Here is a 25302-nt window from a genome sequence, read left to right as displayed (position 1 = left end):
AAAAACACCAAGTTTTACGTGTTACAGTGTCTTTGTGTTAGCATTAGAGAACTGACACATTTTAAATGTTTCTGCACTAATTCTTAAATCTGTGGATGAACATCTCCAAAGCCACACGTGTTTTTTTTTTCCTTTCCTAGTAAAACCTTGATTTCTGAATTGAGTTCCTTCTTGGACTTTTCACTTTTTCTCTCACCTTCAGTTTGAACACTTTTGCTGATGTAAGTAGTATTTCCATATTTTTACCTATATTTCTTCAGAATTACTGTATTTAGATTTAAAAATGGCACCATATTTGTAGAATAATTAATCCACTATTTACCATACTCAGTGTCACTTCATGCAAGACCAGTAGTACTGATTAACTTATTATTGTTATCCTTATCTTATTTCACCGTACAATATATTTTCTCTCCTCCCAGCAGTAAATAGTATATTACATATTTAAATACATGCCCCTCACCCAACATGCACATACACAAGATGCATTTTTTTTGGAATAAGTATTAGAATTTGAAGCTTACATTCAGGAAATGGTGGTGTTTTTCGGCCTTGACCTGTTTGTACGAGGGGATGTTTACCAAAAACCTGGGCATCGAAACTGGCATAATCGAAAGGTACTTTTCCAAATTTCTCTTGCTCTTTTGACACCGTAGCTCTGGGAGAGATGATGGCTTGTGATCGGAAATTGAATTCGATTTGCTTCACCAAGCTTGTCCTGAAGAGAGAGGGGCAGAGCTCAAAAGAAACAGGACGACACCGTTGGTGAGCATCCCAGCATCAGAAGTTAAAGCAGCTCAGGTGTGTCACACCTGGAGTTTCCTACTGAGCCCCGCACTAGGGAATAGAGCTGTGGTCACACAGGATGGGGTGGAGTGAGGGAGAAGGGGGCACTTCGGGCGCTGGGTGGCCTCAGGGGGGCTGCACGTTGTGTGTCCGAGTCTCCCATCAGTAAGAGAGAAAGTGCCATGGAACTGTCATCAGGGCACTGATAAGGTGTGTACTTCCTGCTGCTCAGGACTGCTCATCAGAGTAGCAGTGAAAAGTCACGACTGGAACTAGTGAGGAAATGTCATTATATTCTGATGACAATATAATGTCATTATATTCTGTTCAGCACAGCTGGCAGGGCCCTGACGCCTAACAGGGGCAGTGTCGGCACCGGAAACTGGATTCCTGAACTGTGAGTTTCTTCTTAGGCTTCTCATCTTTTTCCCCACCTTCGGACTGAATGCTTTTGCTGCTTTAAGTAATATTTTAAATAGTATTTCAAAATTTTATCTATTAAATTGCCATTGTTTCAATATGAATAAAAATTACTGTATTATAACAGCTATCACATTTTTCAATAGAATTATCTTAATCCAAGCTAAATGTGACTTAAACATTCCTTTAGAATTACTGTGTGGATTAAACAAGGGTATCATATTTGTATAGCACCAATGCCCGCCAAGGAAAACACAAATGCTGTCGTGCTGTGGTCTATTGCTAAAAGGACACCAATAAATATACTTTCAGAATTTAGCAATATCAAAAATACATATTTTTCTTTTGTTTTTCACCAGAACATACCTTACTCATCAGAATGTCAACGTTTTGATGATGTTTCTTGGATTAGGTAAAAAAACATTTTAGCTGCTACATCAAAATATTTGAGTGATTAGTTGAATTTGTTATTGTATATATAACTTGGTTTATACCCCTAATATTGCAACAGTGTTCTAGTCTAAACTAATACTTCTAAGAAATGAGCACAATGAAACTTAATGCTGTTTCTATGTTTGATAACTAACCTACTTAGGGAGAAACTAGAGAAAACAGTACTGTAATCCTAACCAAGAATCTTGTTATAAGATTTTTAACCCGTTATTCAGTAATTCATGATATTTGCTTGATTTATATTCCTCACTCATGTGATTTTGACTCGCGGCAAAGTCATGACAATTTGAGTCTTTTAATTAAACCTACAGAAGCAAATATTAAGGGACACCATATCTTGAAAATGTTCCTAATAACTGTTTTTCATTCCAGTGTCTCGGTAACAGCAATGAGGACCTGGTCATCTGTTGTAATCCCCAAATCACTTTTCTTATGTATATGACTTTTGTATTAATAAGTGCGTCACCTCATACTGTGCCCTCATCCATAGTTGATTATTTAGGTGTAGGTAAGGTCCTCCAAACTACTAGAGACTGTGAAGGACCTAGGACCGACAGGAGGTATTTTATCCATAGTTATCAATTTGTAATGAATTTTTGTTTCCAAGAGACTGTGCGCATATCTGGAAGAGTGGGACGACCATATAGCATCACATATTTTGAGTGATGAGGGATTATGAGGTGGAAAAGTTACGTCAACCATAAGGGGGCCCCTACCTGAGTAGTGGGCGGGCTTGTGCTTAGCGACACAGAATTTGATTAATCTATGTTATCGTAGACTTCACATTTTTTAGATTCATCCATACTATGTGACCTCTGCGTGCAGATTAATTTCAAGTTAAACTTCTGGAGGGTCTAGCAGTTCATTTCAGTGACAGCACGATTAGCTGGCCCAGCCTCTCAAGTGGACCCTGGTGGCTGTGCGTTGGAACGAAGGTGGCCCATGGTGAGCTGGCACCTGGGAGGAGAGGGACCCTCTGTGTAGGCGCTCGGCATGCAGGGAGTAACGGGAACCCCAGGGGAGCATCATACCTGTGACCCTGCTCAGGACACTGCCCGGTTTTGGCAGAATCAAGCTGACTTTTGTCCTGGGACATTGCCAATTTTTCAGCTGCAGCAATTGGACAACCAGAAAGACTGTTTAAAAAAAAAAGTAGGCGGATCTGAGTTAAAAAGATAATGTAATTTGCTCTGGCACCTACCTCACAGCATCCTTGGCAAGCGCCAAATGTTAAGTTGTATTAATAGTTCACTTAGCACCATTCTCAGCCTAAAAGATCCCAAAGGGTTTTGCAAACTACTGTGTCAACGTTTGTCCCCAAACCTCATCTCAGAGGTGATAAAAAAAAGAGTCATTTTTAAGATCAAAATATTATGTAAGGGAGGAATAACTAAATTATTGAAACCTCATGGTATTTTAAGTAGAATGCGCTCATCCAACTGCAATTGTCCAACTATGGATGTTAGCACGATAATTCTATGATAGCTTAGGGTCTTTTGCAAAATGTTAGGGACTTAATTTTATATCTCGGTTTAAATGGAGAGCACAGAATGCAAGTTTCCTGGCAACATGCTTATAAGTCAACTAGTATCTCATGACCACATAATCTATACATGAAACACATAAACGATAAGCATTTTCACCAAAAGTATTTATATATATGCAATATATTTGTATATAAATGCACATATGTGGTTTTAAGTTAGTTGCGATCTCAGTGAAATAAATCTCAATGAAATGACGTTTACCTTCAGTAATCTGAAGCTCTTGGGTACCGTTTTAATGTGCATTGGATGGGATTCAAGATAACCCCTAAGCCACTCTTTCCAAGGTCAAACAGCTCTGGGGTGGGGGAGGTTCAGAGCAGAGACCAGGCTCTCTGTGTATCGCTATATAAGTATCTACCCCTGGTCTTCAAATATGACATTTTTTTGTTGGCATACTTGGCTGCTCAGTGAAAATTTATAGGGGAGTAAATAATGAGGTATTTTTTATTTTTTACTCTGCGCGCATTGAGAATATTTGTCACCTATGTCAAGTGCTAACATATTTGATGCTGATCCAGCAATTTTGATAACACACGGCAAGTTCCTTGTTTCCTTGGTGGAAAGTTTCTCTCGAGTCTCATCCCAATTACCTCCTGTGCGTGTTGCGGTTGCTGTTCACATGCCCTCGTCCTGTGCATCCCGGGGTGGGGCACTTGAGCACATTTTCATGCATGGCAAGAACTAAGCACGAAATAGCACATAAAAGAATAGAGCAATTTATCATCAATACATCACACACCGACAAACTGTCTCAACTTTGCATTCAAAGGAATTCAGTTACATCATCCACCACGCTCCCTAATCCTTTGAGAGAATAAACACTTTTCAGATGCAAACCAACCAATTGGAGCCCACACCCGACCTTCTCCTCTCTCTGACTCTCACACTTCAGGACACTCTCCACCTGCCCTAACCCCCAGGGCCAGGTCCCAGACAACCACAAACAGCGCCAGAGGCCCAGAGCCCACCAGAAATTCCAGCTGGCCAATCTGAGGCCAGTTCACTCCGCTCCCTCCCATGAAAGCTCAAAAAGGCTCTTGCTTACAACAACTCATCCCTCCCCGCCGCGGGTCCTGGTGCTTCCCCCGGGGGCCCTGCCTGGCCTGAGGTGCCCCCTCCTCTTGGGAGCTCTGAGTAGCAAATTAGGTTTTCAATGTCAGTATCTCCTGATCTACTGGCCTCACTGTACCCCAAGTTTTCCATTAATATGCTCTGTTTTAAACACCCAGCTAGATGGAAATTGTCTTGACACAGAGAGAGAAAACTTGGTATTTCCGTTTCTGACTCCAAACTGGAGGAGGAAGTGGGTAACTTGGTGGACTTCTTTCAGGGCCGGCGGTACTCACTCTCCAGGGGAACCCGCACTTTGTGAGGGCACCCTGAAAGGCTGCGGTGGTGAGGGTACAGCCCTGTCACGTGCCCTGTGCCGTCGCACCCGGGGATGGGGCACTTGGTCTCCCTCTTTTCAGGCCTCGGTGAATCTACGGAGGAATTAAATCAAGAGAGACATCTGGTTATTCCTCTTCCCTCCCCTTCAGCAAAGTGGCCTTGCACACGACCTTCTCACTCTGTTCACCCTTCTGATGATAAACATTCTTCTCACATCGCCTTGAATAAGACCCTCAACTAAGACCTGCGGAAGCAGAAAGAATGTTTTCAATTTTCTTGGTTCCTTAAGCAGAGGCTGACACAGGGCAAGCGAGTGTTGAAACACAGTGACGGTTTTAAGTTGTCATGTCACAGATCATAGTTAGAGCCTCATTATGAAATGTCAACCCTACACCAGAGGAGGAATAGGCTCTGGAAAAGGAAAAGGAAAAAAAAAAGAGAAGGAAAAAGGAAAGCATTTATTTAAACCCAAACTATCTCCTATTGAAGGGATCTGTAAAAGGCCAGATTCAAAAGTCACACGATGAAGGAGCCGCCATATCTGAGGAGGGCCCGTCTGGGCGGTCCAGTGGGTCCTGGTGGCAGGTCCAGTGGCCCCGGAGTTCTGGGCTTGAGCAGCTGTTCCTAGACACGTGGGGAGGCTGCTCCAATAAGAGTGACATCTCGCGCCACGCCCGGCCAGGGGGCAGTGCTGTGAGGGCCCAAGACGCCCAGAGCCCCGCGGTTTGAAGCTCTGGATCAACGCGCAGTAGCTGCAGAGGAGAAGCTATTGGTTTCACTCCTGGTGCGGAAGTGTAAGACAGAGGCAGCAGTTAGAGGCTTGGCAGCACACAGGGTGGGGACCGCCTTGAGGGGGTCTGCCGGGCGCTGCCAGGAACACGGGCTGCGGGCGGAGGACCAGGTGCCGCGGCAGGGGAAAGGGACACCTTGCAACCCATGCTGCCGGGCTGCCCAGGGGGGCGGCTGAGCACAGCTCAGGGTCTTAGTTTTCTGGCACACACACTGCTGGCTTAGATAGAGGGTTATATAAATACATAAAATAAATGAGGACTAACGTGAATATTCTCATATTCGTGACTGAGAGGGTAGATAAGCTTAAAACAGAAATGCATTCTCAGAGCCGAAACTGCCCCCCTAACTCGTGCATGGAGTGACAACGTCAGGCATCGGGGCCAGCCTGCCCCTCACATTCAGGGCATCTAGAGGAACCGGGACCAGAGCGGGCAAGGCGGCCTCAGAGAGAGGACCAGCGTGGGATGGAGGCTGGCAGGCTGCAGGCTTCTCCCAACGTGAAGTATCAGGAATCGCGAACACACGACGCTGCGAGGGAAAATAAATAGTCTGTACCATCCTGCCGCAAGAAAGCTGCCGGCGATGGGTACGGGGCAGGGTCCTGGCTGCGAGGACGCCGAGGGCCCGTGTGCTCTGGCTCCAAACGTGGCACGGAGAGCAGGGCAGCGCTGCCGGAGGCGACGGACGTCCCCAGGGCGGAATTCTGCGGGGGGCAGACGTGCCCCCGTGTTGCCACGCCACCCCGGCCGTCGGACTGGGCAGGTGGGTACCGCAGGTGGTACGCGGGGCAATTATCTGGGGACGTGGTTCCAGCCAAGGGGGAAGGGCCAAGGACCCTCCCCGTTAGGGCGCAGCCAGGGAGGGCGGGGTCAGCAGGGAGAGGACGCGTGTCTTGGGCGGGAAGGGAAGGACCCGAGTAGCGGGCGTGTGTGTTTCCTGAGACGGGATTTAACGCCACGAGGCGGAGACTACACTCTTTGCTGTACGAGACAAAGGTGCATACGAAGGGTTTTGACATGCTGTATGATTTTGCGGGGGTAATTTTTACTTAGTCCGAAAAGGCTGCCAAATTTCCAGTCCGTTTGGGCACTAATGTGTGTAGAATGCTAGTAAAAGTCCCCAGTGTTTCCCTTTGCGGCACGGCAGAAACTAACAACGTTGTAAAGCAGCCATACTCCAACACAAATTAATTTAAAAAAAGAATAGAGCAAGAAATACAGATCATTTGAATAGAATTTTGACCAGAACTACTTCTTATGATATATGGGAACTTGATGTGTGAAAAAATAAATTTCTATTCAATTGGGGAAAAAAAATCCCCGATGTTTGATTAACATGGAATTGGTAGGGGCTGGGTGCTGACACCCTGTGAGAGCGACTTGGAAAGAATCGGGAAGAAGGAGAGGTGATGTGAATTTTGATGGGCTTCCTCCCTTGGATCTGGTCCAGGTGAGGCCGCATTTCTAAACCACACTCAGAGCTTTGGCCACACTGTCTGCGGGAAGCCAGGGAGGGTGTGGGAGATAAGGCCAGGCTGGCACCTGACCAGGTGTGGGTTGCTGACTGTCCGTCCTGCACTGTGTCTGCCAGCCCCTCCTCTGCGGGGAGCAAAGATGCCCCACGGTGCTCTCCGGGGCCGGCGCCTGTGCCTGACACGAGCTGGAGCTGCAGCTCTGGGGGAGCTCCCCGGCCTGGCTCTTCCTCTTTAATTTTCTTTGCTGGATGCTGCTTCATGAAAATGACCTTATACTCTGGTGACCTGACGTCCCGGTTTGCCTGGGACTGTCCTGTTCATACCTGGTGGACTCGTGGGATTGTTCCCATGGCTCCCCTTCACCCCGAAAGTGTCGTAGGCTGTAGGATAAATTATATGGCGACTCTAGTTAGACTAGGGGGACCCAAAGTCTCCCTATTGCTGGGTGGCAACAGGATAGCAAAACTTGGTATTGTTAGAACTGCCGACTCATCGGAAGGCTTGGGTGAAATGGTATTTTGAAATCCTAGTGTTCTGTCCCTGAGAGCAAAGTCACATGCCCAAGGTGCACAGGGATTAGTGCTTACTTAGGAGCATGGAATACTCACAGGAGAAAAAAGCTCCTCTTACGCTCCCACACCAGGGACGGGAGCAGGACCGTGAACCTGGGCAGCCTCTGGATGAAGCCTGGAGGCCCCTGCAGTCGGTCACTGTTTTGCCTGTTTCTTCCTGGTCTAGTCTGGAGCTCCCTGCGTGGACTTTACATCCCAATGCAGGACCTCACCCTACACACAGGCTACACTGTGGACTCATCCAGTCCCATTAGCGATTCTCTAAGTCTCCACCGTGCACATTCTATTGCCTTGTTAATTTTTGTAAACAAAAAAACCTTTAAAAAGTTCTATAAAAATGACCAAAGTATCGTCAAGTGTTTTAAGCCATGGCACAAATAATTAGTGTCTCCAAAGACTGGATTTCATTGGCTGAAGGTACTGTCAGTTGCAAGATGAAACATCATTTTGTGTGCCAGTGAGGAAGGAAAAACCATTGAAAACTCAATAATGGCATGTGTTTCTAATTTCACAGAGACGCTAAGATGGGAAAACTGTGCATCTTAGAATGGATGAAATATAGTATATTGGAAATGATGGGGTTTTGGAATTTGAAGTAAATTTCATCTTTTATTTTTCTGATTTTGTAGTTTATTAAAAAAAAAAAAAACCCACACAGGTAAGTTCCACAAGTTGGGTGTGAGTGGAGCGCTCAGAGCTGCTACCACACCCTCCTGCCCCAGACCACATACTATCCTTAATATTCTGTCTCCATCCCAGCCCTTACAGTATGTTTGCACAGAACTATTATCTTACTCCTCACTAAATGACATTATTTTATTCTTTTTTTCTCAACTCTGAGCTGCAAGACAGTATTTGACAAGACTACTTGTAGGTGAGTACTAAAATGGACTTAAAATATACAATGGATTTCTGGATAAATTTCAGCAGTCAGGACATCTAACCACACTAGTGCATTATTCTTGTCAGCGCTTTAGGTTCATGACCTTGATTATCTCTAAGATACTCCTCTCCGAATTCTGTGGTTCTCAGATTTTAGGGTGCCCAAGAATCACCTCAGGAGCTTGCTTTTAAAAAAAAGCAAGTTATGCACATGAAAAGATGCTCAACATTGCTAATTATTTGAGAAATGCAAATCAAAACTACAATGAGGTATCACCTCACACCAGTCAGAGTGGCCATCATCAAAAAATCTACAAACAATAAACACTGGAGAAGGTGCGGAGAAAAGGGAACCCTCCTACACTGTGGGTGGGAATGTAAACAGGTGCAGTCACTATGGAGAACAGTATGCAAGTTCCTTAAAAAACTAAAAATAGGGCTACCATGTGATCCAGCAATCCCACTCCAGACATATATCTGGAGAAAACCATAATTCGAAAAGATACATGCACCCCAATGTTCATTTCAGCACTATTCACAATAGCCAAGACATGGAAGTAACTTAAATGTCCATCGACAGAGGAATGGATAAAGAAGATGTGGTACATATATACAATGGAATATTACTCAGCCATAAAAAGGATGAAATAATGCCATTTGTAGCAAGATGGATGGACCTGGAGATTATCATACTAGGTAAAGTAAGTCAGACAGAGAAAGACAAATACCATATGATATCACTTCTATGTGGGATCTAAAAAAATGATACCAATGAACTTATTTACAAAACTGAAACAGGCTTGCAGACTTCAAAAACAAACTTACAGTTACCAAAGGGGAAAGGGGGGGGGGAGGGATAAATTAGGAGTTTGGGATTAACATGTACACACTACCATATATGAAATAGATAAACAACAAGGTCCTGCTGTACAGCACAGGGAACTCTACTCAATATTCTGTAATAACCTATATGGGAAGAGAATTTGGAAAAGAATGGATATGGGTATATGTATAACTGAACCACTTTGCTGTATGCCTGAAACTAACACTACATTGTAAATCAATCTACTCTAATATAAAATAAAAATTAAATTAAAAAATTAAAAAAGAAAGCAAGTTCTGAAGCAGTAAGTCTGATGGGATCCTGGGAATACTCATCTTAACAAGCCAAAGACCACCCCTTGAGAAACTCCACGTAACTGGAGGCCTCATCACCAGGCCCACCTGGTGCAAGACCCAGGGGCGGGGGGCATCTTTATAGGCACACGGAACAGAACACAGTTTTCCCAAAGTCTGAGGATCAGTTTTAAGGTCTCCTCCGAGCACATTGACTGTCTCATTCAAGTTTGGTCCAGATGTTTGTGGACCCTCAGTTAGAGTTTGTAAAAGCACAGGCTTATAAAGGCATTAGCATCCAGTCTTGTCCTAAGAAGGATCGGAGCATCCTGCCTGGCTTCCAGGTAGCTTGACACTATTTTGAAGCTCAAAAGCAGTCAGATGGGGCTTCCCTGGTGGCGCAGCGGTTGGGAGTCCGCCTGCCGATGCAGGGGACACGGGTTCGTGCCCCGGTCCGGGAAGATCCCACATGCCGCAGAGCGGCTGGGCCCGTGAGCCATGGCCGCTGAGCCTGCGCGTCCGGAGCCTGTGCTCCGCAACGGGAGAGGCCACAACGGTGAGAGGCCCGCATACCACAAAAAAAAAAAAAAAAGAAAAGCAGTCAGATGATCCCAGAAAGAGGGCGGGAAAGAAAAATTAAATTTCTGGAAATGATTTGATCCATAAAATGATTTAAAATCCAGTAAATACAAATGTACTTCTAACATACCCAATATAGTACTTTTTAACAAGTACGATATATTTTTTAAAAGCAGTCCTATTAGAAGAAATACAGGTCTTTATTTTGCGTGAGTTAAAACGCTACAAACCGACCAAGCTTTAATCTGAGAACAATCTATTGAGTAGGAAAAAAAATTGTTAATTTTAAAATATAAATTAGGTTTTTAAATTGTGCTGTCAAAAAGCTATCTGGGAGAAGCGATCAAATCTTACTCATTCCCCCCCCCACCACCTCTAAAGCAATTTTAAATAAAATAGAAGCAAATCGGTGTCTTACGTTTACTGGTAAAGACTTGTCTTCCGCCCACGTCAGTGACTTTGTTTTGCTTCCTCTCCCCCGAGAGATGCTCCAGAAGAAACCTGTCCAGCTCCTTGTAGGTGCTGTGGAAAACACAGCCTCGCTCAGCCTGCAGGGCGATCGCCTGCTCCAGCAAACTCAAGTTCCCCTTGGCTTTCTCCAGGGCAGCGGCTTCCTCCACCCCCGCGGCCGGACACCCGTGCCTGTGATCATCCTCCTTACTCCCAGGGAACGAGGGCTGGGCTTGGCCATCCGATGGGTCCACGAGAGTGTGCTGTGGGTCTCTCCTTTCTGTTTCCGAATCACATGTGCTTTCGCAAGAGATAAACTTGTCACCTTCAGTTTTTATTTCAGGAACTTCCAATAGGTCTTTCCTATCATCCACGAGAACATACTTTGGGACGCTCTGAGGTCTGGTTTCTTCTGAGAAGTTGGAGTCGCTGTCCCAACCATTCTCTGCACTTTCAGAGTTGCTTTCCGTGTCATCGGAGGAGCAGAACCGCAGCTGAGAATCGTCGATTTTGCCTTTTCCATCGTCGGAATGAACCATAAAGCACTCATCCACTTCATCCCCCTCTGCTTTTAGAGACTGGATGCCACTGTCATTTAAGTTCTCACTTATGGTCTGAACAGATGCATTTTTTTCAAATTTCCCCAAATGCATTAGCGATTTGACCATGAGCTCTTGATAACGGCCGTATCTGTCTTCCTTCCCATCGGAATTTTCTTGTGCAGTTGAATGAAGCTTCTCCTCCATGGGTTTTATCATGATTTCTTCTAGGGAAAAAAGGCCAATATTTGAAAAATAAGAACAAAAAGTATTTTAAGGAAATTACAGTGATGGATAAATAGATAGACATATACATATATAATACATGCAATGTGTGACTATGTGGACTCCATCAATTATATAAACACTGGGTAGAAAAATACATACCCTCTTGACAAAACAAAACAAAACTCAGACCTTAATATTCTGAGAATTGCCTTTAAAGAGACGAGCTATTCTAATTTTCAGCATGTCAGAGCTAAGCTCGTCTAGTTACTGAAATAAATACTCAACCATCACAGAGTCCTGAATGTGAAATTCGTGTTACTGTACCTCTTATATTTGCAAATCTCAGTCAACTGGAAGAAAATTAAGCATATGTCCTACTATACATTATAAAAAGGAAGTATTCATCGAATTTCTCTGCTAGCGTGGCAATATATTTTCAAAGCTTATTAGGTTGATTTTCTCTGCCTCCGTAGAGTCCCAAACATACTTTCAGATTTTATGGAATGTTAGCTGAAATACACAACACATCTACACGAGACGATAACTAAAAGAAGCCTGAGGTTCTCGAGACTCCCTCATCACTGTCATAACTGTCACACGAAAATGCCATGACGAGGGACACACAAGTAAGTGGGAGAATGAACATGATGGAATAATATCTTGAATAGTAGCTCAGTTTCTGTCCTGGTACGTGCACGCACTTGTGTAAAAAGGAGATGAGTCAGGAGTGGGGACGGTTGGAGGATGCTGAATGTTAACCAGTTGTTCTCAGTCCTGATGGTAAAGAAGGCCTGGGTCTGAGAAGAGCGCCCACCCCCCAAGCGCCAGTCTGTCCATGGGGTGTCCACTGTCCTAGAGCAGCTGTCCGTGTCACCCCCTTCCCTCTTGGCAGTGGCCCAGTCGGGGTGACAGATTGTGTGTGTGTATATATTTATATGTACAGTCACCCTCCCCAAGCCTGTCCCGGTGCAAACACACCACCTGAGGTGCAGGTTCGCCAGTGCCCCAGCCCTGGCCGCGCACATGGCGGGGTCCAGGGAGCTCGGCGCCCAGAGATCGCCAGGCTGTGAAATGCACCAGATAACCAGGCAGTGGTCCCTGGCAGTCACTGAGACAAAACAAAAAGAAGAAGCAGGACTATTTCTGTGTCTCTAAAGGCAGGGTGGCGGATGGGAACACAAAATAATAAGCCCCCTTAAGGACTGTTAAAGACACCAGGTGAAGTGCATTCTGCCTTAATAAACGTCTTGGGAGGAAAGAAAAGCACAGCCGTCCTGTGTAAGGGCTGCGGGAGAGGGTGTCTGTGCAGAAGACAATGTGCCTTTTTTGGGTCTCGTTTAATTTTTTATAAACATCGCGTCTGACAAGGACACTCAAAAATGCATCTCCATCATCTTCCTTTCTGGTAATTATCTCCCTAAATCAACACTGGACTGCCCGGATCAAGTAAATATTGCCATAGTAACTAAAAGCATTTTTGGATGAAGGGAAGAATTCAGTCACAACACTAGCCCCTTTAAATAATGCTGATTATAGAGTGCAGTCCTTTGTTGGGATCTATTCAACATAAACTGAAAAATTTAACATTTTACTTCCTAGAAAAGAGGCTGGCGAAACCAGCACATAATATTTGAACGGGTGGTGTATCCTCTCCTGAATTCATATCAGAGGAACTCCAGGTTTAAATAATATATTAAACATAGTCTAAAATGCAAATGAAGTTTTTCTCAATATCACAGTTGGCTGTTAAGAGAAAGTGTAAAGGGTTATGATAATTTTAGAATATTATGAACTACAGAAAACAAATAAAAAGCATTTTCAGTGAATATGCTCAATTCATTGAACTCTTCTCTCAACTCCACTTAACTACCCACATGTGTACAATAATGATTTATAGACATTATACCTAATTATGCATATTTGGGCTGTGTGAGAGTGCTAACAAAAGCTCTAGAAAGCAACAATTACCTCTGTTGCTTAGCTACATAGTTTAAAATATTCCTATTAAGTGCAGATCACCAGAGAGGCGGGGGTGACAGCAATGCACGTGTGCCCGACGATGCGTGTCACCGAGCCGCTGCCAAGGCGAGCGTTTTGGGTCATTTCCAGTTTACATAATTGTTTGGTTCAACTGTTGGTTATATGCTAAAAGAAAATATTTATTAATTATTCTTCAGAAAGAGAGGAGCCCTGCTGGTAGAGGTGCCTTCGTGCGTCGCCCGTGGGGTTTCCAGGGGTGCTCTGCAAACCTGCAGACCAACTTCCCACGCGCCCACCCCCCTCTGCCATCACTGTCATTGTCACAAAGAGAGAAGTTGAGTTCGCTTTTGAGCAGACATATCTGCGACGGGGCGCCCCTTCCCCCGAGCTTTGTAACAGGCTGCCTACTTTTTCTGTGCTTGTGTGTTTTTGTTTTCCGGGGTGGTCCGGTGCTCTGTTTTGTGCTTTTGCCACTGACATAACCCAAAGAGCCCTGCGTTAGGGACCTCGTTTGATTCTGGGCCTGGCGTGTGTCTCTGTGCCAACTCCGATGGGTTCCTCACCCTTTCTGAGCCTCACCCTCACAGGAAAGCAGGTGCCACCCAACAGGTATGCGGTGAAGGATGGCTGCTTCTCCCTTCCCTGTTACTACGGTAGAGTCAGCAATGGCAGAGGAGACATGGGAGCTTCCACCTAGATAAGGTGCGGCCCGTTTTTCATTCAGAGTAAGTGGTGACCACACCCGCTGTGGAAGGTCACAGTCCAAGTGTAAAGAGGACTCAGCCCAGTTCACCATCACCCACGTCACACTTCCTATGCTCGCCAACTGCCTTGGGGATGGGAGGGTCCGCGCACGGCGTGGAGGGAGACCTCCCGGGTCTGAGGTCCAGAGACTGGGGTCGTGTGGTTGGCCCAGCACCACCTGCCTGTATGGCCTCGGGCAGGCCGATGTCTCCCGAGTCCTGGGTCCTCATCTTTAAAACGAGGACGATCTGATGTCCCAATGACTGGATGACCCTGTGACATGCTAAGACAATGAACTGGTATGTTCCTGGCATGGTGTTTAGTTACTCATTTCATTTAATCCTCACAACAACTACAAGAAAAGTACTTTCAACTCCCTGTTACAGGCGGAAAACCAGGGTTCTAAAGAGCCAAGGGCTTGCTCAAGTTCACACAACCAGCCAGTGGGGGGGCTGAGATCCGGACCCACGGCCAGGTGCCTACTATTTTCCCATATTTGGATACTTTCAAGAGTGAATTTATAGGAAAATACCAGAATACACTTGTCAGGTAACTTGTAATGAAAAGCAACAATCCTTAAAGTATAAAGACAAACACAACAACAAATAAAAACTAACAAAGTGCATCTCACAACAACGTGGGGTAGGAAATTCCTCAGGTGCACTTCTGGGGCTGGAGTAGGACAATACTTTCCTCACAAAGCAAAAAAGTAAATAAATAAACTTCCTTTTGGCCTGATGTGTAAAAGCTCACATCTGTTGATTTGCTTTAAACCAAAGTCTCTCCTCTGAGGGGTCTGGTAATCCTGAAGTTACCTGCTAGCGGATTCTCCATAGGTATCAACTGTTCTGCATCAAAACAACTTAAACAAAAGAAGTCCTCTGAAAATCACGTTTTGAGGTTGATTCCTTTAGTACAACTGGATTTCAGATTTTAGTTCTGTTTCTGTAACTATCTAAGTGACTTTTACGGGGAAATTAGTTTTCCACGCCTCCTGAGTATGTCAACTTTACTGGGAATAAAAGCCCTAAAAGATGAATTTGTCTTTCAGAGTTTTAGAATGGGAGCGGCTTATCCTTTATTTGCTGTCTGTTGAGAGATAACATAGTCAAAGTATCATCCCAGCTCCCAGAGCCTCCACAGGTGTGACGGGTTTCCTGGAATCACGATCACGTGCTCACAACCCGGGAGGATCCCACACACTGGCTCACCCTGCTTCTTTCCCTCGTCTGCACTGGGAACACACGAGTTCGTCCTGCCTCCTGAGAGGGCTCTGCAAGGTCACCTTCTGTTTGCCCCAGTGAAAACTGTGCATCTGCATGGTTTTGTCCAGATTTTCTTCTATCGTCCTTAACGCCCACCTGCAGCTCTTTGAAAGACAGCCAGGGGAGGGCATGGGGCACAATTTTGCCATTAAAGGGATTCAAGCTCATGACCTCAGCCTTCGTGAGCCTAACCCTCTCTCATCAACTGAACCGCCTGCTTAAGACAAAATTGGGCACACACCTGGTCAGATGAAGACCTTGGGGTGCCTGGAGTGACCGAGATGGTAGATGAAACCCCTTATGCTGGGCTTGGGTGCAAACTCAGCTCTCTTGCCTTCCGGGGGCTGGGGGTCACTTGCTCAGAGGGCTGAAAGCAACTTAGACTCTTCCTCTCTCGACCAGGGAGAGAAGCATCTGTGACCTGTCATTTCTGGAAATGTGACTTCGTAATTTGACCTCGTAGGGACTTTGCCCAACTTGCCTTCCAAAGGTGGTCAGAGCATGGGAAGGGCTGGATTATGGAGCACGGTTAGCTGGGAAATAGTTATTTTGCTTGTCCTTCAATTGTTTCCTAATTATCTTCTTTCCAACACCTACAGGCTGTGTTACCTTTAGCATTAAATCCCTTTGTCCTCAATGGTCTCATTTGTAAAGTTGTGGCCATAATAATACACACTCACGTCACTGTTGGGCGGATTAGGTGATATGATTTATGTGCTCGGAATATATTAAGAATTCAAAAATAATAGCCACTACGGCTGTGATTTTAGCATATTCATCATGATTAGTAGTGGCTCTAATACTAAAGGGTGAACATTTGTGAAGCTGCAGATAGAAGTCTATCAGTGCTTCTAAGTGAATATTTAACTGAGAATATTTGACAGTATACTTTCCCGGTTACTATCAGGCATCTACAAAGATCATTCAGCTACAAAAGAAGGCGGGAAGCTGGTGGGCAGGTACAGTCCTGGTCCTTAGGGTGCCTGCAAAATGTGTTGGTGTAAAAGATGCCCATTTTCTTAAATACTTGGTAAATTAATGTCAGCGAGATGAATTATATAACCATACTGACTCAAGGACTTTCCCTAGTACTAGATTCAACCTACAATTTTCGTGAATCAACTACAACAAAAAACTGACCAGCTCAAGGAAACAAACAAAAAGGTCAAGGATGATTATAATTTACAGATGAGCCACGAGGTTTTACGCCATATGTTAAATACACAAAAGCCAGAAAGTTCAGTCAAGCACTAGCAAATCAGAAGACAACTGTTTTAACTACAGAATCTCCAATTACTTGTAAGCCGAGATGACTGGAGATCTGACGATTGTGATCTGAGATCTGTGCTCACTCAGTCAATATGCTTTCATATCTTTTCCATTAACACCTACTGCAATTACTACCATTCTATATGCAATAGATATTTATGATCTAAGAAGCTCGCTGCCTTCGGTTTGTATAATTTATACTTCTTTTCAAGTAACAACTTATTTTGTATATTTTGATTCCTTAAAAACTCACATTCGGAAAAAAATGTGTATGTAATAGAACATACACACATCTAGTTTCATTTTCTAAAAGGTCAAGCTTTAGATTTCCATGTATTTTCTAAAATAAACTTTTGAGACATTTTGCATGTCCTTCGATTTTAGCCTCATGCACAAAGTGTTCTGTGATGGTCCAGGTCCTGGAGGCACTGGGACAACCAGGGTCTAGTGGGGGTGACCGCGAACTGCGGAGAAGCACATCCTAAAATTTCAAAAAAAAATTAGGGGCAGGGGGTTAAGAGACACAAACTACTACGTGCAAAACAGATATGCAACAAGGATATACTGTACAGCACGGGGAATTATACCCATTATCGTGTCATAACTTTTAATGGTGTATCTGTAAAAATACTGAATCACTATGCTGTACACCTGAAACAAATATAATATTGTAAATCAACCGTACTTCAATAAAAAATTAACAAAATAAAATTTCAAAATAGAGACTGCGTCTCATACGTCCTATCGGAAATGTCTCAAAGCTTACTTTGCAGGGGTTTTATCTTTCAGGGACTAGATATCCACCCCATTAGGGAGTTAAGGTCCTCTTCAACTTTGGGGCTTAGTCGCTTTTATTTTCTTCGGAAAGAGGCACAGTCCAAACCCGTGCCTGGGGCCAAGGATGCTCTGTGCTCTGTGGCTTGTGCTTAGACCCCCCACTGTTATGGAAGGAAAACCGGTCCTCACTAGTGGATGCTGAGGGAAACCAATGTCTGGTTTTGCGCTCACGTTGGGATTTGCTTTTCCCACCATACAAACGGCACGTCCCCCTGAGGTGGGCCTGGGTCTGTGCGCAGGCAGGAACTCAAGCTGGGGCCACTCCACCTCGCTACCTGCGCCGGGGCGATGGTGGGTCTCCGGGGCGCCGTCCTGCCCCAACGCCTCTGCCGTCCGCTCAGCCTGTCCCTCCTCGCGGTCCGCGCTGGGGCTGTAGTGTCGGGGCTTCATGAGCAGGGACTTTCTCTTGTTGACCGGCACCCCCAGAGCCTGCTCCCCAGCTCTCCTCTTCTTGGCCGTGCAGCAGTCATGCGCAGCACTGCAGTAACGGAGACGGGTTAAGAACATGATGAAAGAGTTCACGGCTGTCTGCCCTTCGACCATCACCAAGCACGACCAGAGAAACCTGGGACCCAAGGTTTGGGGTTAGTTGTCGCCATTAACGAAAACAGCCCATCCGTTGAATTCACTGAACTGTGTAGATTCTACTTTACTGCCGATCAGAAGAGCTAAAAAAAAAAAAAATCATCCTTAATCCTGAGTAAGCATACGTTAATCTGTACTTTGCCTGGCACTACACTAAATACCCAGGGAGGGATGAAACAAGATTTGCACTGGTTTGTTAATCCCAAGAAAGAGCTAATGTGAAAAATATACCACCAGCTACAAGAAAACGTGTCCAGTATGGATAAATCACAAGGCTTTTCGGATAGTTGTTTGCTACTGAAACTGCTTATCTCCGCCACAGTTGCATGTCAACCTTGAGATGCCATATCCCGGGCTCTGACTTGAAAGACAGGGCATTAAGGGGGGGACAAGCTGTGAACATCTGATCTGCCCATCTCCAGTCCCAGAAAAAAGTGGAAAGATGCTCGTGGCACTCTGCCGTTTGGTTCTTACCCATTTGGCACATAGAACAAACAAATAAAAGGAGGAGAAATAAGATTGGATTTCACAAAAATGGACCACAGTTTATCCTTACTCCTGTTCTCGTACAGTTTTATTTGGAAGTCCTCCTGAGGATGGCCCTTTCAAAACAGATTGCCTACATATAGCTCACTTGGCATTAACGCAGCTTACTCTATGTGCTGAAGTTAAGACAAACATTCTCTTGGCAAGACCCAGAAGACCAGAGGGTTTAGCCAACAGTAAGTCTTTGACATATATTCATTAAACGCTCTTTGAAGAAAAATGCAAACTTAAAAAGATCCGGAGCAGAGCATCTGGACTCAGAGTAACGAGATATTACTCCATCGCTAAAAGAAGACTGAATATTCAGCATTATTACTAAGACAAGGCCTTAAATTGTTCTGAAGCATCAATGCAGAGAAACACCAGTGGTGGCCCATTCGTGAAAATTATTTAATTAGCATCACACATGAATTCTTGAATTTGGAGGAGTAGGTTTTAAAACTTCAGAAGAAAAAAAAAGCGCTCTTCCTTCTGGGAAAGAAAGAGATTCTGGAAGGAGAGATAATCCAAGAGGGTTAGAAATCTCTCACAAAAGATTAAACATTGAGAACTGAAGATTATCCCAATAAAGAAGAGAACAGTGAGTTTCCTAAATAAACTAATGTGCTTTGGCAAAATTTCTCTGATGAGCCCAAATTTAAAGTGACCACGGAGACTTCCCTGGCGAGTGGTTAAGACTTCGCCTTCCAATGCAGGGGGTACGGGTTCCATCCCTGGTCGGGGAGCTAAGATCCCACATGCCTCGCGGCCAAAAAACCAAAACATAAAACAGAAGCAATACTGTAACAAATTCAATAAAGACTTTGAAAAATGGTCCACATCAAAAAAGTCTTTAAAAAAAAATAATAAAGTGACCACGCACAGACGATGGAGCGGAAGAGCATCTCAGCAGGTGGGCAGGAGAGCACATGCCTTTGTGAGGACACTGGAAAGTGCAGGCCTGCACGGCCTGAGCCTGGCCTGTCAAAGAGAACAGTCTACAACACGCGTGTCCCGTGTCAGGTGAGCAAAGTGCAGAGAAGCAGACCCCCCGTGCAGGAGCCTACTCTGTCCGGGGGAAGACCTCTGAAGGGGGAGGGGCAGGAGGGCAAAGTTCCCAGGAATGTGCAGAGAGTTCAAGGCCCCTAAACCAAAGTCTTCTAAATCAAGTGCGTTTCCATCCAGGATGCTCAGAAGATACACAAGTGAGGCCACTAACCATCATCCCGAACCAAGAAGATTTATAGAAAAGGAGAGGCTCCTGGCAAATGACATTCAGCTATTAAAGCAGGGAAAGAAAGTGGATTCTAAACACTCATGTTAGCATAGCATGGGCACTGGGAAAAGGGCTGAGAAAGTTTATTCGAACAAAGCTTCGTCAGCACCAGGAAACACTGATCAAAGAGACCTGGGCTGGTGGGCTTGGTCGGTCAGACAAACGCCATTCCTTCCTTTGGTGGCTGGGGTGATGGATGAGGCTGAATGTGTACTTCCGGTAAGATCCTTAGAGATTTCGTCTTGTTAATATTATTATCGAAGTTTACATAGAAAGACAAGGAACATTCCCCAAATCACGTGACCCGTAACTGGTGGGGCTGATATTTGAGTCTGGTCTGCTGGTCCCCAAAGCTCATGCTCTCCTACGTGTTGCCAAATCAGAACAAGGAACCTGGGTAATTTCCATCTGCCTTTGACAGCCGGGTGGAGTCGGACCCGAATAAACCAGCCACCGCTCCAGCTGGAGGAACCTGCCTACCACAGGGCGGTTCCCGATGATTCGGGACACTCATTAGATCGGGAGATGGTGCTGAGCTGCAGCAAAGAAAAATGCTGCAAAACGTGGCGAAGACACCGCCCTGCCCCCCAACATGTCCACAGTTGGGAGCAGTAGAACGAACGTGACGAGAAGACATTAATGATAATAAAAATCAAATTCAGTATTTGGGTCCAAATAATAACTTGTGGAAGGAAGGACGAAAAGGACGTTGAGGTTTTATCGAAAGTACATATATATACACTAATATGTATAAAATAGATGATTAATAAGAATCTGCTGTGTAAAAAAATGAAAAAAAAGAAACAAAAAAACAAATTTAGCTTCAAATAAATTATTGTATTTGACACTGTGTATGAAGTTCCCTAAATAATATTGGCTGTGTCATCTGTAATGAATAATTGAATCTTTTGGAACACTAAATTCCTTAGCCAACAAAGGGGGATAATAATTCCCATGTTAGCACATGTCGTAGGTAAAGAAGGTGACATCTGTGCTGCGAGTGAGAAAAATAGGTCAAGACAGGGCTGTTCGGACTCCTGGTTCTGACTCTCTGCACCTTGGACTCCACCAAAACCAGGCTGAGCGTCACCTGCACAGACTCTCCAAGCTTGTGTGTCCATAAAAGCATTCTACTTTTAAACACGGTATTTGTATTCACATAAATCACATTAGATTTATACATAACATTTGCTTGAAATCTCCCTTTCTGTGCGTTTCTCCACTGCAAAGTAGCTATGGCCCAGGCAGCATTTGGAGCTAAAATGGAAGGCTTTATAATAAATATTACCCTTTGTGTGTGCATGGAAAATGGTCCCTTTCCCGCGTTTTCCCTGAGGGCACGCTATTTTGGCTTTATTGTGACACTTCACTGTGACACTGCAATGAGGGAAAGCCAGGCTTTACATGTCACTGAAAGAAATGCCACAAAATGCTAACATATCTTCTCAAGGTTGCCAGAAATAATTTCCACTGGGTTGTGTTTTCCCATCTGTGGAGCTCTGAAATGTTAAGGAAATAAATGAGCTCTATTATCTATATTTTTCTAGTAGATGAGAAAGAAAGGGAAAAAGCACACTCAGCCCTGCATTTATTGTTCTATTCAATCAAACTGTTGCTTTAAACATTCAGAGTCCTCCAGGGGACATTACCAATGAGCCAAATACCTCTCAGCGCCATATTTCATATCTGCAGTTTTGATTTTATTAAAACATCTTTAAAGGATCTATAGTTTTACCTGAAATTTTTGGTTACCTATTTGAAAAACGCTTCCATTTAGAAACTTGAATTCTAATTGGAAACGGTACTCCCTTTGATGACAACATACGGCAGAAATTTTATTCAAAAAGTGATGGAGGAAAACAACAGTCAATAACGCTAATGGGAGTCTCATTGCTGGAGGTCTGTTTAGAAGTCAAATTCACTGACCTTTCAGGTTTTGGGAGAGAGTACAATAAAGTGGGGAACTCTGAATCCCCCCAAATCTGTACAATGAACTCTGGACCCTAGAAAAATTTTCCAGCTTATTTTCCACTTTCCACAGTAATAAATCCTCAATGCAAGTTACCAGAAGATATGTAACACAATTAAAAATGTAGGTTCATATATGGGAATAGAATCTAAAAAAGAGTGGATATATGCATACGTATAACTGAATCACTTTGCTGTACAGCAGAAACTAACACAGCATTGTAAATCAACTATACTCCAATAAAAATTAATTTAAAAATGTAGGTTCAGCAATAGATACATTTTGGGTACATCCCCCCAAAAGAATAAAACAGAAAAACAAATGGAAGTTATAAATCCCTGAGTCCAAGGAAACTATTTACATGCTCCAACATTTCCATGGAAAATTCATAGTGGGTATTCCTACTGATTTCTTCTAATTAGGCAGAATACCACAGACTCATGGGAAGGGACCAGGAAGTATGAATTTGAATTAAAAATACTGGCAGGAAAAAACAAAGGTATGATGACTGAAAAAGAAAAAAAATTATACTATTATTATTTTCAGAGACATGACTGTATTTGAGGAAAACCCCAAAGAATCTACAGATAAAATATTAAAATAAGGAAGCAACTTCACTGAAGTCACTATTAAAAATGATTTGAACTTCTATAAACCAGTGATAAAAACATTAGAAAAAAATTTTAAATAAAACCATTTATGATGCATAGAAATATGAAATACTGAGGAATAAATCTAACACAAGACATGTAAAACTTATACAAAACAAATAACATTTTGAGAAAATTAAAGACGATCTTAATAAATGAAGAAATAAAAAATGTTCATGGAATAAAAGACTCAGTACTGCAAGATTTCAATTCTTCCCAAATTTATCTACTAGATTTAATGCAATCCCAAACAAAATCCCATGAAGAATTTTTTTTTTAGAAATTAACAAGTTAACTCTAAAGTTTGAATGGGAATGAAAAGAACCAAGAATAGCAAAAAGCATCTTGGATGTCAAAGTTTATCATAAGCCATGCTTAGTACTTGAGATAGGTGTTTCTGGTGCAAACATACACAAATAGAGCAAAGGCACAGAGTAGATGTTCCATCTACTGGGTCCAGAAATAGACTCACACATATATGGTCAATTTATGGCAAAGGTGTCATTGGGGAAAGGGTTCTTTCTTTAGTGATTGGCATTGGGTCAATTGGATATTTATCTGAAAAAAAAAAGGCTTGATTCTACTTGATGGTATATACAACAAACAATTCCCAAAGGATTATGGATTTAAACCATGCACTAGAAAACAATAAAACTTCTAGAAAAAAATGTGAGGATATACCTTCATGACCTTGGCAAAGACTTAAGCAGTTTACAAAAAGCACTAATTTAAATGAAAAGACTGATAAATTAGAACACCTTAATCTTAAGAACCTTTATTCATCAAAAGATACCAGCCAGTAAGGAGAGCTTTCTATCAATAGTCTGTTTCTTGATCTGTTTACATGAGCTTGTTCAGGTCGTGAAGATTCATTGAGCTCTACTCTTATGATAAGTACGTGCTTCTATAGGTGTGTTACACTCTTCAAAACAGTTATTAAAAGGCCAATAAGGGAAAGAATTCTTCCAAATAAATAAGAAAATGACAATCAATTTAAAAAGTGGGCAAAGACATGGCAGGCACATCGCAAAAGAACTGATACCCAAGTGAAGAGGCGCTCAGGCTCTTTCCTCTCCAGGTAAATGCAAAAACATAACTCACTTGTTGACAAATAAAGTAGAATTATAAGTGGAATCTTTTAAAACTTCTCCTTCCCATCATCAAAATCGCAAACCCAAACATCGTATTCTAGAAGAAATGACAATGATTAGTGCCTCCCTTAACACTTAGAGGATGCATGGCCGGTGGTCCCTACAATTTCTCCCTGAAATTCACCAGTGCAGACTCTAGTAAGACTGATCCTGGGGGTTAACAGCGGGCAACCACAAACCCAGGCAAATAACACTTCTAACGGCAGTTGCTAGACCGAAATACGGGATCTTCGCTTTGCAGATTAACAGAGACTCAACTACGAGCTTTGCAGTCACCGACATGGCAATTACATCCTTTTCCATCTCCACCAGAGAGCGAAACCAGGAGTGTTAGCATTCCAGTAACACAGAAAAGAGGGCAGATCCACAGTCCTGCTGAGGTGTGTGCAAACCTGGCTGCCCTCCGCCGTAATACAGTCTGAAGGGGCCTGGGTGATCCGTGCGTCCCACAGATCATCACGTGGGTAGATGAGGTTGATGACATCGTGTTGATGAGAACAGATAAGCAAGAAGTGGCAAGTATTTTAGAAGCTCTGGGAAGACATCTGTGCTCCAGAGGGTAGAAGATAAACCGACAAAGATTCAGGGCCACATCATATCAGTGACACTTTGAGGGCTCAGTGGCCCAGGGCATTTCAGGTGTCCCCAGTGATAATAAAGGACAAAGTATTGCATCTACTCTTCCCACCACTGAGAAGGAAGCACAATGCCAGATTGCCTGATTAGGTTCTGGGGACCACATACTCCACACTCGGGACTACTGCGCTGATCCATGCTTGGGTGACAAGGAAGGTGGCCAGCCTGGACAGGGCTACAGAGCAGGTTCCGGCTGCACTGAGGACAGCCTCGCTGGTTGGACATAAAACCTGGTAGAGCCTATGGTATGTCTGTAGGCATCTGTGGTCAGAGGAAAAGATGCTCACAGAGTTTGTGGCAAGATCTCATGGAAGGATCACAACACAGAGACACAGGTTTCTGGAGCAAGGCCACGTCATTTGCGGCAAAGAACTACACTACTACATTCTAGAGATAGAATCCCTGACCGGGAGGCCAGAGCTGACCATTAGGAACTGGTTTCTATTGGACCTACTAAGTCATGACGTCAAGCAGGGACAAGGACGTGAATGGTTTACCTAGAAGATCAGGGTCGAGGGGATCTAAGGAAGACGCCTGAGGGTGGACCTGTGAGAGTTAGTATGAGATGAGAAGGTCTTTCCTTGCATGATGACACCCACCAGAGAGCACATACCCGGGAAGAAGCATTCAACCACCAACCAGACAGCGTGTCCTGGTCAGGAGAAGTCAGCTAGCCTCTGCCTTCGACTTTCCTACGCTGGAGTTGATAGTGGAGGAGACATCATGGCAGGGACGGAGGGACAGTACAGGCCCCATAGCAGGGCTCCCACTAAGACCGCTTTAGCTACTCTCGCAGCCCATCGTCCAAACTGTCAGCAGAAGAGATAAATGCCAACCTCCCAACAGGACACCATCTCTTGAGAAGGCCAACCAGCCGCTGGACTTTTCACTGTGGAAGGGGCAGCAACTCAACTTGACTGGAATTAACACATATTCTGGGTATGGATTTGCCTGGCCCGTCTTCAGAGCCTCAGACGGTACTGATATCTGAATGTTCTATCAACGAGAATTCTCACACATCTCACGGACCAAGAGGCCCAGTTGGGAAGATGACCATGGGAAGAGAATACGTGGATACACCGTTGGTATCACTTATCGCACATCCTGGGAACTGCAGTCCTGATGGAGCGATAGAACAATCTCTCGAAGGCATAGCTGAGATGCTGGCTTGAAGGAGATACCCTGCCA

General features: G+C 44.1%; 1 protein-coding gene across 1 annotated transcript in view; it reads right to left on the bottom strand.

The window, feature by feature from the left end:
• Positions 1 to 25302, bottom strand: part of ST18 (ST18 C2H2C-type zinc finger transcription factor) — a 90373-nt gene that overhangs the window by 46578 nt on the left and 18493 nt on the right. The window contains exons 3-9 of the mRNA XM_029222464.1: positions 17598 to 17800; positions 10845 to 11226; positions 10429 to 10760; positions 4553 to 4687; positions 3797 to 3887; positions 2691 to 2795; positions 525 to 718 (exon numbers count right to left, since the gene is read on the bottom strand). Coding sequence (XP_029078297.1) covers positions 525 to 718; positions 2691 to 2795; positions 3797 to 3887; positions 4553 to 4687; positions 10429 to 10760; positions 10845 to 11226; positions 17598 to 17800 — 1442 coding nt within the window. The remainder of the gene's footprint in view (positions 1 to 524; positions 719 to 2690; positions 2796 to 3796; positions 3888 to 4552; positions 4688 to 10428; positions 10761 to 10844; positions 11227 to 17597; positions 17801 to 25302) is intronic.

The sequence above is a fragment of the Monodon monoceros genome, unplaced genomic scaffold (assembly GCF_005190385.1).
Source record: "Monodon monoceros isolate NGI ecotype Baffin Bay Population unplaced genomic scaffold, NGI_Narwhal_1 Super_Scaffold_14, whole genome shotgun sequence".
NCBI classification, from domain to species: domain Eukaryota; kingdom Metazoa; phylum Chordata; class Mammalia; order Artiodactyla; family Monodontidae; genus Monodon; species Monodon monoceros.
The sequence above is the reverse complement of the archived record's forward strand: the minus strand, read 5'-3'. Positions and strand labels throughout refer to the sequence as shown.